Raw genomic sequence first — 15115 nt, 5'->3', positions numbered from 1 at the left:
ATGATCCTGAGTTAATTCTGGATCACCGAGGTGAAGTTGCACACCGATATCTGTAGAACATTCTGTTCTTTTAAGGACACTTTGGTGTCTGACCATAACAGCTTGCTAATGATGGAGTTGCAACCTTAACATTGCATTTGTCTGTTTGTTTAGTGGATTCCAACCAGCTGATAAGGGAACTGAGTAACTGCCACGTCTCCCCAAATGATGTTTTAAAATGTGGCTCTTTGATAAGAATATGAATGATTTAGGAAGAAACACTTCTTGATGTCTTCTGATGGTCTTTTTTTTCTAGCCTGCTTCAAAACAAAATCTTAGCGTTTTAGAAAGAAAACTAAATTCTGGAAAATGGAAGGAGAGCACTGTCTTTGCATGATAGCAAAGGTCAGGTGTCAGGAAGTGGCAGTCCTGTTCCTTGCCTTCCTGAGCCTGGGCAACTACCAAGACTTTCCCTTTTGCACTGCAGTATTTTTTATTTTCCTCAGGACCCCTTACCTAGCTCCAACAAGGGTTTATTTGAAAAGCTATGCAAGCCAACACTGTTTCTTTCCCTTCAATCCATCTGGCTCTACATCTAATCGCAAAGCTACAGCCTGGGCCTGCTTCCAAATGAGAGCTATACTCCCTAGACGAAGCAGTCCCTCATTCAGCTGCCCTTTTATTCCTTTTTGATGAAAATATGAATTTCTGAGAAATCAGCTGGTGATCCTCACTGCGCTCCCATGCTCGCTGGGTGAGTGTGGTTGTGTTTCACCCCCTTAGGAGTCCCTTCGTGCTTTGTGGGCTCTGAGCACTGCCTACAGCAGGAACGTCGTAGTAGGAGAGGTACAAGAGGTGGCTGGGGTAGCAGAGGAGGAGGAGGGCTGGTTTGCAGGGAGTAGGACACATTTATTGTTTACAGAAGCAGATCACAGTCCATCTACACTTAGAAGAAAGCAGGCACCTCATCCTCCAAAAATATGCAAATTGACTGGTGTCCAACATGTGGGGAGAGACTGGAGGGGACTGATTCATGCCTTGGCTGCATAACCACAGAGTTGGGGGCTGAGGTTTTGGAGCTTTTGCTTGAGGCAAAGAATAGCAGAAAGGTAGATGTGCTTTCAAAAATAGTCCAGATTTGTGGCTAGGGATCAGAACTCTTGGAGGCTTATCCACATTTTTCAGACTCTCTGGTGGTTTCTGTCTGTTGGGTTTATGAACTAAATACCCTTTTCTTAAAAAAACGCAAAAAATAGTGCATGTGGGAGAAAGATACATGCTTTGTAGGAAAAAATGTAGTGTACATGTAGACATAAGTATTGGCTTAGATTAGACTGAAGCATGGAGCGGGTACAGAATGACAGTGAACAAGGACTGTTTATTTCTTGAGTGTTTCTTTCTTTTAAACAATTATTTTACAGTCAAAAGAGCGCCGAATCATACTGGAACGTGGCAAAAATGTGCAGCAGCTTGCTCAGCACTGAAATGAAGAGTGCTGTTGTTGAAGCACCGAGCAGATCTAGCAGAAGCTCAATTAGGTAGGGCGTAGCATTACAACGGGCAGCACCAGGCTAGAACAGCTTTTTGTTTGAGCATGTCTCCAGAGACCTGCAGCACTGTATACAGCATGAGTGCAGCCCAAGGGACACGTGCTTTTGCTGAAGGGAACTGCAAATGTAGGTACAGCAGGAAACAACGATTCTTCAGAAACCTTTTAGCCTATTTTTAAATAAAAACAGCTTGGCATAAATTCCTTCCTTTAAAAACGCTTCCTCATGGATGAATTTTGCAAAAGTTATGTTTGAGAAATCCACACCTGTTGGCAAAGGAATAGCAATTTGTTGTTCTGCTGAGCTGTACTCAGGCACATTTGGAGACTTTACTAGCTGACTAGACTACTAGGGATGAGTGCGTGGAGGTAAAACCTACCACTCTTGGGTTCATACTCATTCCAGACAGACAGGATATGTCATTCTCTTCAGTGCACTGAAAATTTGCCTCCAAGAGGCAAAAAAAAAAAAGTTTGCAACGCTACATTTGATTTCATCGAACTTGATAGGATGTGTGCCTGTGGGAACAAATGATGACCAAAGTCCTTGTGCACATACATCCATTGACCAGTTATTTTCAGTTTCCTCAGATGTTTGATTTTAATCTCATAGAGAAAGAAGAAAGTGATAGGGGGATGACACAGTGCAGTAATTTGGGGAGCTGCAGCCACACTGTCATATGAGCTTGAGGTGGATCTGACACTGTGATCAGAAAGCTGTGCAGGGCCACATAGTTCTGGGCTTGGAAACTAGAGTGCATACTCCTGTCATTTTGCCTGTTGGCAGAGGGGAGGGGAAAGGACACATTAAAAAGACAGTTTGAAGAATATGGGTGTTTAAGTGTGAATTGCCATCAGTCAGCTGTAATAGGACTACTAGCTGATGAACTAGGATTTGATTGTACCCTGTAAATAAAGCTTTTTCCCAGGCTTGAGACTGAAAAGAACAACCTTAATATTGATGCTGTGTGGAAGAACAGCATTACTTAATGAAGAAAGTCTTGTGATGACTCAGCTCACTTACTTGTTTTATGCTGTACTCCCTTGTAAACACAGTCCTAAATAAATGACCATTATTTCATTTCTCTTCTCTTGGTTTAATACCGTAGCTGTTGGACACAGCTGATAGAAATAACACAATCATACTTTAAGCAGCAAAGTAAGATTCTCTGTAGAAACCTTTCCCCCACACTTGGCAGTTTGGCTGAATTAATCAACACATATGCAGTTCAGGAGTCCTGTGAATTTGAATGAACTTGCTCCCAGATGGCTCCTGAGAAGACGTTCCCAAAGCTACTTTCAGCACCGATTTGATTTGCTGCTGTTTTGTGTAATGTGCAGTTATAGCTAATTTTCCTAGCTCCACTACATGTGGTAGGAAGCAGTCTTGTGGTAAGACAGTGCTCTGATATGGCTGAGGTTCCAGCACAGACACACTCTCATATTATACAGTGTCTCCAATTACATCGGGTGGGGAGATGCCACTGCCCTGAGCACTGGCAACCGTAGTTTTCTTTTCTTGTCCATCCGTGTGAAATGCACGTGAATTCGGCGTGGAGAGGAAGGACCATGTTTGCACCTCCTCTGCTGGTGAGCTCAACCTGTGCTGCTGCTTACTTGCAGGCGCTGCTAACTTACCTGGGGGGAAGAACACGTTGGCAACAGTGGAGTCAGCCGTCATCCATCACCCTGCCGGAGCCTCATCGATGCAAGTAAGCCTGCATGGTATGAAACGCAACGTGTCAGATCTGCGGCTGCAGCTGCATCAGATGAAGCAACTACAGGTACGCTTACCTGATAAATGGTAGGAAATTGGGTTGTCAGGAAATGCTCTCCCTCTCCCTCCCTCCCTCTCCCTCTCCCTCTCCCTCTCCCTCTCCCTCTCCCCCTCCCTCTCCCTCTCCCTTCCTCTCACCTTTTGTACGTGATTCTAGGTAGCAGAGTTATATAGAAAAGGAGAGACACAATTATCACACATACAAAAGCATATACTGCTCTAGCACATACCACTTGCATAGTCCTAGAGATATAAGAATTAGCTCAATTTAACTAGTGTTGCTCAGATATGGAGAAATAACTTAATTTCTAGTTTAGTTGAATGGCTCTAGACATTAAAGCAGTATTTATGTTACAGTAATATCAAGTCTGTGATTAGTTTGGACCCTGCTATGCTATGTGCTGTATAAACATGTTGGAAGAGCCATGTTCCTGCTCCATACTGTTTATAGTTGAGACAGTTTTTAAGTTTCTGAATAAACAACTTTGATGTAAGGAAACAGAAATGTAGCTGAGGATCAGTAGATATGCATTAAGCCAGCATTTGAGGCCTGTATTTATAGAATGCAGAAGAATAGCCAGCTTGAGCAGCAAGTGGAAAGGATGATTTCAAAAGTTACTGCAAAGGTTTGATGCACCCAACGTACATTCACACTTTACCAGCACCTTCTTAACACACATCAACACCTCAGAAGCTGCAAGAAACAGTAAGAACAATGAAGAGTTAACCAAAATGTTCTGTTGACATACACAGTCAGGTTACCAATGTAAATGTATGCTGCTCATCTCAGGCACCGTGAAAGTAAGCCTATGCAGCTGTAAAAGTCTTCAGCCCTTCAATTAATTGGAAACTGAAAAGCACAGTGTATTGCCTCAGAAGGTGTAAGAAGAGGTAAAGCAATTTCTTGTAAGACAAAGTGGACAGCAGGGAAAACTTCAGTACTCTGCCAATCCTCCTTATCTGGAAAGAGACATTGCATGTTTGGTATTGTAGGGCTGCAGCTACTGCTGTTAGTGCCAGGGAGGTTTTGAATATGAGAACAGCACTGTGTCAGACTCCTTTGATTTGCCGATTAATTTTAGAGTAGAATAAAGGTAATATGAATCAGGATTTAGACCGCATTTTGCCTTCACTTCCTTAAATAAAGGGAATTGAATTATGAACCAGCGTCAGGGCAAGGGAGCAGAAAGTAAACATCAGAGTAAAGAAAATGTGGTGGAGCCTGAAGGTGCTGTGACGAGGTCCTGTGCTCAGTGTGCTGGTAACAAAGAGATGGTAGAATATGTTTGGAGCAAGCAGTTGTGTCAAGCAGGTGACCTCTGCATGTGATACAGCACCCATGCTTTTACTTTTCAGTAAAACTGACTGCCTTAGGGTCTCTGCCCTGGCACGTTATGTATAAGAGGGTATTCCTGCATGTTTGTGCTGCGAGCCGCTGCAGCCCTTCTGTCCTTCTGTAACCCCATGTGCCAAATGCAGCTCTTGGCAAACTCCTGTGATCTGGCCACCAGCTGTGCTTAGTATGTGGCCTTGCAAATTGGAATGGAGGTTGCAAGTGCAGCGCTGGAGGCAGTGAATGTATCTTTCTCACAGGGCCTGCTTGCCAGGGAGGTAGCATTTCCCCAGCTGCAGCTTGTTTCCACAGCCCTGCCTGGGGCAGGATCCTTGCTTTTGATCAGATACAGCATTAGGGCACACAGGAGTGAAGAAACTTGTACCATCTGCGCAAATCGTCGCTGCCAAGGAAGTCTTGAGAAGGAAAAAAGAGGAGCTATCCAGAGTGGGCTCATTAAATCTGGCTAACTTCCCTTATTTCAGAAATGATTGCAAATACATGATAGCATTGTGCCAGTATGACATGGGCAGATTTGTGAGAGTTGGATGGAAGAACCTGTAGCTTAAGGGAAACTTGGGTGTTATAATATATACCCAAGTATGAGAGTGCATTTAATGTCGTGACTTTCCTGAATGGGTGGAAGTATTTTGAAAAAGAGTTCACAGCTTGTAAGGCAGGAAGTGGTAGTAGTGTTAATAAGTACTGTTTTAAGCTAAAGAATGTTGAAATATCACACTTCTGATGGTAAAAAAAAATGTGCTCCATTTTTTGTAAAATAATTCTAAGTAACAGGGAAATGTATTTTTCTGTTTTTCCAGGTTGCGTGCATAGTATGTGTGACAGTACTTCATATTGTTCAGTTTCTCTGTTTCTCCTGGATCGTCAGTCAGTTTGTTCCTGTTTGTGTGAATTTTTCTTATGGTGACAGACTAAAAGAAACACTTCCAGAGAACTGAAAAAGATGATTGCACAGGCACAGAACTTGGCAGGATAACCAAGTAACAAGAACAGGACATAAAACTATATTTAATATTGTCTGTGGTTCAATTTTGAATTGATGATATCACTGTAAATTCTTACTCATTTGTTTTATAGAACCAGAGAAACACATGATGGAAAAGACCCATTCATTCATGTAGGCTTTGTCTGTTCTGGCAAAATCCTGTTTTTAAAATGTATCCAGCAGGAATCCATCCAGATGAATTGATTCACACACCAGTTAAATGTATATGTTAGCAGATGCAACCAAAAGGCCGGTCTATTTTACTCCGTGGTTGGATTTTAACCAGAGATTCTTGAAATAAAGACATTTGCATCACGGATGTTGTAAGAGGTTAGATACCTTTCTTGCCAGCCCTCTCCCAACTTCCTTAAAAGCTCAGATTTTCAGAGATGTTCAAGGAAGTCTAGTTTCATGGTACCGTGGAGTTTTCCTCATTGCCAGAGATAGGCAGTAACTCAGCCTGTGTTCTGTACGTTTTTGCTGTTGGTCAGACTGGAGCACGTGATGAGTACGGTGGGGTAGTTCACTCTGCACTCCCATAGTGGCAGGTTTGAAAAGAAACCTTATACCATGTGTTCATGGTGTATTATCATTAGCTTATTTGTACATTGAAACTTTTTTCTGTTCCTGCCTTTCTTTAACTGAACATGTTTTAAGGGGAAGCAGTTAGATCTGATTAAGGTTCAGCTTTAGATATGTGTATGCATGCAAGCTTTTCCCTCGGTAAATTTATTACTTGCAGGAAAATGAGTGCCGCCGAAAGGATAGAAAATGCAATAATAATACTGTCATAAATGGTACGTGATACTCAAATAGTCTCACAAGTGTAACTTTGAATTAGAAATTCAATTATGTTCTGAACTGCGTTATAGAATTGGTGAGACGAGATTTAATCTACGAATGGTAACAAACATTAGGAATTAGGTAATTAGATTCTGCAGAGATCCTGAGCTGCAGGCAGGCAGTCCCTGGTGGTGGGTTTGTGCAGTGGCGTATGTGGAACTTGGTGGCCCAGAAGCCTCTCCCATCACGGCCTGGGATGCTCCTGCTGGACAGGACGTGCTCGTCTCCTAGTGAGGAGCAGGGTTACGAACTAATAGCTGGTTTTCCAGTTACCTGTATCACAAATAATAATTGGTTTAAAGTGAACTAGACTGGTTATCAGGTTGTTTTCAAAGTGGGTGCCAGAGGCAGTGCTGGGGTACTTGTGAGAGAACAGTGATAGATAATGGCTGGAGCAGCTGCTGGAGAAGAGGGACAACGCAGGGGTCTGGGGAGACTGGTGATGCTGGGAGTGAGAGACAGGGGTAATAAATGTAGGAGAAGTTGCTAGAGTTCTAAAAATCATATTATTATTATTTTCTGCTTGCACTTATAAGCCACATTAATTAGCAAGAGATTTTTGTTTGGTAGTGAGAGGAAAACCTGCATTGCATTTCCTTACCCTGACTTGCATTTGACTTTGAAACTTGAACACTGTTTTAACAAAGGTGTGAGTATCTAGAATTATTTATTTGTCTTGTTTTCAAGCAAATGTGAATTACAAAAGGTTGTGCTCTCCTGAACCAGAATAACTCTGGCAGATCCATAAAATGTCTTCCGCTTGAGGTGATGGAGTAACTGGCAGAGGTGGTCTGAGGGACACAAGGCGTGTGCACTTAGGGAGTCTCAGATCTGATGCCTGCTGACAGCAGAAAGATAAGAATCAAGTTCAGTTCCAGAGTGTGGAGGGAAATATGCTGTAGTGGCCCAAGACTGCCTCCTCTCCTCACACAGCTCTTCCCCTCTGCTCCTGCTCACTTTGCTTTGCCCTGCCTAAACCCTTGGTTACTGGTTCCCCTTGGTTCCTTCTTTTTCTCCCTGCACCCATCTGTACCTCTCCCTCCTCACTTTCTGTCCCTGTTCTCCAAATATGAAGAAACCTAGTTTTGCCAGAACTAGCTAGGTGTTGGGTGAATTTTCAAAGAAATGGCAAAAACTTCTCTTTGATACCAAGATGAGTCATTCCCAAACTTCAAGAGCTCACTCCAAGGACTGAGGTTAGGGAGTCCTAAACATACCAGCTTTTTGAAATATTTATGAGTTATATTTTTATTCCCTAATCTTGTTATCAGAAATGGATGAACCTTTAAAACTGAAATTTTCTAACGGTGTTCAAGCACCTTAGCTGTAGATGTCACTATAATAAACATAGACCCTCATAATAAACCAGCGTGTTTGCCGTTGTACACACACGCACACAAAAGCACACAAGCCCCATTTTGGCATGCTGGGAGTCACAGAGCTGAGGAACATGGAGGACTGAAATTCTGGACACCTGAGGCTTAAGTCATGCTGGCCCTTCTTCCTGACCTCAGATAAGTTGTTTCACATTTTCCAAGTCACTTCCCTTTTTCAAATTTCCCTGCTCGTTAAAGAGCTGTGAATAAAATATATGACTGAAGTGGTACATGCTCATTCCCTCATTTATTCATTCATTTATGTTTTCCTTCTTGCCACAATGAAAGAGACATGTGTCTCAGCTGTGCTGGTCTCACTGTCAGAGATTTTAATTTATCAAATCCAAACATTAATCCCATTGTGGGGAAAAATACACATATGCACTGTCTTCAGAAGAATCCAGTCTGGTATAAAGCAGCTGACAATGTTTATAAATCTGTGCTGTTTCAAATGTTTTCCAGCTTCATTTTTTTCCCTCACTGCTTACACTTATGTTGAGCTGAGTTTTGAGCTAACACCTCCTGCTTGTCATAGCCCAGACCCCCCTGAACACTTTCAGTGAAGTGTTACCCTCCCTCTCATCACAGCTGTGTCACTGGAGAGTTGTGTCACTGGCAGAGTCAGGCACAATTTCTGAACAGTCAGGAGGAGAGAACTGAGTTTGTTCCTCTAATTCCTGTACTGATTGGGTAAGAACAACCTGGCAAAGGCTTTTGCTTTTTTTTTCTCTGATTCCCAGAAATTCTCTTAAATCAACTTCAAAAGAAGTCTTGTTGCCTTACACTGTCTTGTATGTAAGCCATTTTTGTGATTCTTCCTATTAGGCAGTGTTTTTACTTATGTTGAAAGCAGTTTGGCTGTTAAGCCTGGATGTTTAGAAGACAGTTGAAGGTTTGATTGCTAGTTCTAAAAATGGAACTGAGTTTCCCAAGGTGTTTTAAAAAATCTTACGGTATGAGATTGCTGCTAGGCTGACAGAGTTGTGTTCTTTTTGCTTATATCCTGAAGTTGTGACTAGATGGAGCCCCTCTGATCAGTTTATGTGAACTTGTTTTCTTACCTGAATTTTGTTCTGCAAACTTAATATCAGTAAAAAAAATTAACACTTCAGATATGAGGCTAGGAAGGCACAAATAGTAGATCTCTTGAGAAAGAATGTGTGAATCTTACATGTCCGGTTTCCAGAAAATTACCATATTTTAAAAGGTGGTTTGGGTGGGTGAGGAAGGTGTTTTATATCACAGATGAGTATGTCTGTCACCAAATCACACTGGATGGCACAGTCCTTCCTCTGCCCCTTGAGAGACCGAAATATTCCATTCTGAGAGTAATAGTATGTTCCAGCTCTTACATTAATATGTGCAATTATCCACTAGGCATGTATGGGCAATGCAGTGTATAAAAATAAGAGAGATGCGCAAAGTGGAAGTCAGGCTTTGGGCATTGTCATGAGGCGTGAATAATGCTTGATTCATGGTGGACTGAGCATTATACAGGGGCCACAATCTCTGCAGAAGTTATGCACTGAGAGTGATGTATTGAACCCAACATCTTTTGTTCATCAGCTGACAACAGGAAGTTAGGTATACACATTAGAAGTTAAACAAATGTGGGCTTTTCTCACCTCCAACACTTTCTCATGGAATAATGCCTATAGGTAAAGTTAAAGAGGGAAAGGAGAAGGTAAAAAGTCTCTCTAGCTGTGGGGCTGTTTATCCCAACTTATTTCTGAGCTCTGCAATGTATTCTGTTGCCAGGGATGTCAGTCAAGCAGGAAAAATTGAAGTTGATTTCTTTTGTGCAACAGCTGCAGAACCAGGAGATGCTGAGGGCAATGGTGAAGAAAGCAGAGCTGGAAATCAATGGCAAAATGATTGAAACAGTGAAGAGGCTTGAAGATCCTGTGCAGCGACAGCGCAACCTGGTGGAACAAGAAAGGCAGAAATACCTCAACGAGGAAGAGAGGATTGTAAAGAAATTATGGTGGGTTGAGAAACTCTTAGAATTTGTTGCTTTTGACTGGCCTTTTTTTTTTTTTTTTAATTCCATAGAGTATTAGTTTTCACCACTGTCTTCAGTGAAACAGAACTTGTGCATGCTGTTGTAGCTATGTTTCCTTGTACTGATATTGGCTGTAAAACTGTGTCTATGTTCTAAAAAGCATTGGCCCCCGACTGGGAGTCCTTTGTAGTGCAGCCTGCTGGACATGTCCCACCAGTATGAAGAGTTTCGGCCACTTTGGAAGTGTGCTGTAAGGAAACAGATGACTGTAAGACACATGACCACCTCCTTCTTCTGAAAGACTCCATCTTAGCTTTCCTCTTTTCCTCTAGAAAGACTAGCTTTCCTCTTCAGATTTACGCATTATATTTTAGGGAAGGAAAGAGGAATTTTATTAAGAACAAATGGATTCAAAAGACGGTAATGAGATTAATTTTCACAGAATGTTTGAAGTTGGAAGGGATCTCTGCAGGTCGTCTGGTTCAACCTCCCTGCTCAGGGCCACCTACATCTGGTTGCCCAACACCATGTCCAGACAGCTTTTGAGTATCTCCAAGGAGGGAGACTCTGCAGCCTCCCTGGGCAACCTGTGCCAGTGTTCTGTCACGCACATAGTGAAGAAGTGTTGTGTGATGTTTAGATAGAAACTCAAGTGCTTCAGCTGGTGCCCATTGCCTCTTGTCCTGTCACTGGTCACCGCTGAAAAGAGCCTAGCTCTACCTTCTTTGCACCCTCCCTTCAGGTATTTGTACACATTGAAAAAATCCCCCTTGAGCTTTCTTTTTTGTAGGCTGTACAGTCCCAGCTCTCTCAGCCTTCTCTCACAGGAAAGACTCTCCAGTCCCTTCATCATCTTTGTGGTCCTTTGTTGTACTCTCTCCAGTATGTCCATGTTTGTCTTGTACAAGGGACACAGAACTGGACACAATACTTGAGGTGCAGCCTTACCAATGCTGAGCAGAGGGGAAGAATCACCTCTCTTGCTAGTAATACTTTGTCTGATAAAGCCCGGGATACCATTAACCTTCTTTGCAGCAAGGGCACATTGCTGGCTCATGTTCAACTTAGTGTCCACTAGGACACCCAGGTCCTTTGTCTGCTAGGCCGCGTACCTGCTGGGTGGCCCCCAGCATGTCCTGGTGCCTGGGGCTGTTCCTCACCAGGTGCAGGACTTTGCACTTCTCCTTGTTAAAATTCATGAGGTTCCCATCTGCCCATTTCTTGACCCTGTCCACATCCCTCTGGGTAGCAGCACGACCCTCTGGCACATCAGCCATTCCTCACAGTTCTGTGTCATGTGCAAACTTGCTGAGGGTACACTGTGCCCCATCATCCAGCTCATAAATGGAGATGTTAAACAGGACTGGACGCTTTATTGACAACTGGGGTATCCCACTATTTTCTGGAATCCAACTAGACTTTGCACCACTGATAACCGCCCTCTGAGCTTTAAGTATGAAAGCCAGATTTCATTATTAAGTGCTTCAGCTATTGCATGGTAGAGGCGGGGGAATCTCATAAATAAGGTATTGAAGTTTAATTGCAATCAGCAGTGCCAGTATCCCTCCAAGACTTACTTACTGGGATTCCATACACTAAACTGCAGTTAAAAAGTACCTTGTGTGTGTGTGTCTGTGTGTGTGTAAAGACTTTTTGTAAGACTTTTTTTTCCCAAAACTTTGGCCTACCATGACTGGTGGGATCCAGTTGTTTGTTTTATTCCATATTTGGTGTCGGTAGGAGACAAAATGAGCTGAAATCAATAAACAGTTTTACTAGTTCTAGTGCTCACATAAGTAGGATGCTATATAATTAATTATTTCTTATTCCTGCATTTAGTTCACACCTGAAGAATTGCCCCATAACACAGAGAAGCTTTATAGTCAGCTTTTCGTTGAAAATTATGAGTAAAGAACCACAGGAGTACAGTTATTGACAGCCGAGGAAAGTAAATCTTTCCTGTTGATCAATGTGTTGTCATTTGAATAAGATTTGTAATAAACACGGTGCATCTGTAAAGACAGAGCAGAATGTTTCTGAGGATGTATATGCTTTCTGTGAAGAAAAGTTGAGTGTGCAGTAATAGTCCATGCTGGTGTCTATAATCTGCTCAGCTGGTTTGTAGTGTTAACATTGTGTTCTAGTCTCCAGTAATTACTCTCCTGTTCATCACTTTATCCATGTGTATCTCATTGCTTAGTTTCTAGATTGTTTGCTCTCTGTGGAAAGAACCATTTGTGTGATAGTTGTTTATAGCATTGCCTCATAAAAAGGATACTGAGAGAGGTCAAGTGCAATGGTGTTGGTTGTTACAGCTGTTCATTTAGGATACCACTCTGATTGCAATAGGGTTCTGTTTTATCAGTGTTTACAGAGTTTCTGCTGCTTCTGTGCTCAGCTCAGTTATCAAAGGGCAGTGTCCTCATAAAGCAAGTGTCTGTTATCCTCTGCCAATTTACTTTGCAGCTAAGAAACGTTGAATGGGAAAGTATTGTTCATTTGCTAATTTTACAGGAAACTGTCTTAAATCATTCATAAGTTATAAATGTTAGTTCAACCTTTTTAGACGTATGTTAGAAACAAATATTAAATGATAAAATTATTTTTCTTCAGTTGTGTCCAATGAGAGTTCTTTGTCATGTGTTTACATGCTTGCAGGATCAGAGCCTGAAAGAAAAAGCACATCTGATGGCAATGCCTTAAGTTCAACAGCTGATAACTGTTAAAAATGAAGAGCATATATCACAAAATTACACACTGAATGTCACTGACAGTATTCAGGAAAAGATTAATGTTCTATATAGGTGCTTTCAGTTAACATAATCTCCCTGCAGATATATAAACAAATGGAAAGCAACGGGGGGGGAAATTTTTTTTTTTAGTCTTTCAACTGTTGCCCTCTTAACCTTTTCTGCATCATAGGACTAAATCAGTAGACTGGGTTCATGCAAGACAGAGTTTAAGGACTTTTGCAATACTTACAGAAGTGTATTTAGCATTCTGTAGTATGAACTTCAGCTCCGTCTAAAGAAATAAAAGGAAAGATCTTTCACTCTCTTTAAATCTCAGCTTTAAAAGCTCTGGTTTTTGCAATTCTGAAACTTATAATCGGGAAACTAAAATAAATAAATAAATAGATAGATAAATAGATAAATAAATAAATAAATTGCTGGTTTCATGCTGTAAACAGCAGAGCTGTCAATGCACACTTCAGAGCAAGCTTTCTGTTCTGCAGCTATTCATGATGATGCCTACAGAAATGTGTCCATGTGTGTCAGTTGCCGCAGGATTACAGAGTTATCTAAAGAAAACCAAGGAACCCTGTTAAAGTGTTCATACATATGTGTAACAGTGAAACATACACTCAGAATTAACTAATTAGGTATTTTTTCTATCCAGTCTTTTCAGCCAGCATTAGAAATGTTATATATTATACTTCCTGGGTTGCAGATACTAGCCTTAAAATTTACCAGACCAAGGGCAAATTGTGACAATATGACATATTGAGTAATCTAGTATTTATATAATGAGGAACATTTTACAGTTATTAGTAGTTTATTATGTTGTAGATTATTATAAACACTTTAATAGAAGTTTTTTTCAAAGCGGAGTATTTAAATTACAGTCATCTTTGAACTGCCTCATAGGTTCTGTAGTAACTTATAATTTATACTATTGTTAAAAAAAAATCAGACATTTTTGTAAGAATAGCTGGGCTCAGATAGCCACTAGCACCACATATGTGGGAAGAAGTACAAGAAACTGGCAACACGCTCAGAGTGTATTTCCTTGTTTTCAGTGACTTGTAGCTCAGGGGGTTTTCAAGTCAGAGATGGCATCTCATATCCAAAAGCTCTACATAGGTTGTTTACCTTTCATGAACTTGAGCATTTTTTAAATTTATCTAATTTTTGCTGTTTACAGCTTTCAGGTTCAAGGAATTCTATAGAGTAACAAATCTCTTTTTTAAGTTTTTATTATTTTTTTTTAAATCTCCCATCTGTCAAAACCCCCAAACCCTTGAATTATGCAAAGCAGAATATTCACCAACTCCATGCTAGTCATGATGTTACGAACTCTCCGCACCCCCTTACCTTGATCATGTCTTTTCCAGCCTGAAAAGTGCTGGTTTGCACAGTTACTTCTCATGTAGAAGCTATTCTATACATTTCCTCATCCTGTTATCTTTTTCTGTGCCCTTTCTAACTCTAGAGTACATCTGTGAGATGGGGATGGGGAGAGAGGAGAGCCCTGCACAGGCTGTACCTGATATGGGCATGCCATGATTTCATGCAGTGGCATGGTGATGGTCCTCCTGTCCTCATGTTCCACCTGAGCTTTCCATTCCAAACCCAGCATCGCACTTATGAGGACTGATTAGCAGTTCAAAGTTCATGATTATGTATAAAAACTTTGGGAGGTTGTTGGGTTTAGTTTGATATTATTTTTTTTTTTTGGGTGGTGATAGTGGTTTGTTTGTTTGTTCCTCATCTCATGAGAATTAATTTATATTTATTAGGATTTACTTCAATGTTTGGTTTTCTTCCTGGTCAATTAGATTCAGAAGGTCCATCTGCAGCCGTCTGCAGTCAGCTTTCATTTTCATTCCCCTGAATAATTTAATATTCTTTGGAGATTTTTTGACTATACTATTCATCCTCTTTTCTAAATCATTTATGATATGTTGAAAAGCACCAGCCCTATCACAGATCCCTATGGAACCCACCAGCAAACTCCATTCATTGAATAAGCTGTTCATTGATCCCTTCTCTTTACTTCCATTACTTTATCCATGAGAGAATTTTCCCTCTTGTCCTGCGGCAACTTTTCTTTCTTAAGAACTTTTACTTAGATACCTAGCTGAAAACCTTTTGGGCTGTAGTTTTTCCACATGCTTTTGCTGTTTCCTTCAAAGCACCATCTGGATTTGTGAGACCTTCTCTTTACACAACTCACGTTAACACAATGTATTTATCTCTGGGTCCGCTGTTTCTTTATTGTTTATTCTTTGTTATGGTATCTATCAATTACACCGGTCTGGATGTCGGTCTCACCAGAGTACAGATCCTTGGATAGCCCCACCTCCTTTTTAAAAAGTTATTTTTATTGTCTGTGACACTTTCCACTACTCTGGTGCCAAAGCAATTTTAATCAAGAAGTTAGATGCTTAGCACTAATAGTTCAACTGTTTCATCCTTGGGTTGCTGTTGAACTCCAGGGCAAATACCATCTGGTCTGGGTGACTTGTTG

The 15115-nt window shown here is 41.2% G+C and overlaps 1 protein-coding gene across 16 annotated transcripts in view; it reads left to right on the top strand.

The window, feature by feature from the left end:
- Nucleotides 1-15115, top strand: part of KIAA1217 — a 244545-nt gene that overhangs the window by 204231 nt on the left and 25199 nt on the right. For all 16 annotated transcript variants that reach the window (XR_013947744.1, XM_080583238.1, XM_080583240.1 and 13 more), the window contains 2 exons: nt 3152-3312; nt 9672-9847. Coding sequence is in view for 15 of the 16 variants with exons in the window: in XM_080583238.1 (XP_080439364.1) it covers nt 3152-3312; nt 9672-9847 (337 nt within the window). In the remaining variant the exon portion in view is untranslated. The remainder of the gene's footprint in view (nt 1-3151; nt 3313-9671; nt 9848-15115) is intronic.

The sequence above is a fragment of the Anser brachyrhynchus genome (assembly GCF_964034855.1).
Source record: "Anser brachyrhynchus genome assembly, chromosome: 2".
In the NCBI taxonomy this organism is placed as follows: Eukaryota; Metazoa; Chordata; class Aves; order Anseriformes; family Anatidae; genus Anser; species Anser brachyrhynchus.
Note: the sequence above shows the minus strand (reverse complement) of the source record. Positions and strands in the feature narration are given on the sequence as shown.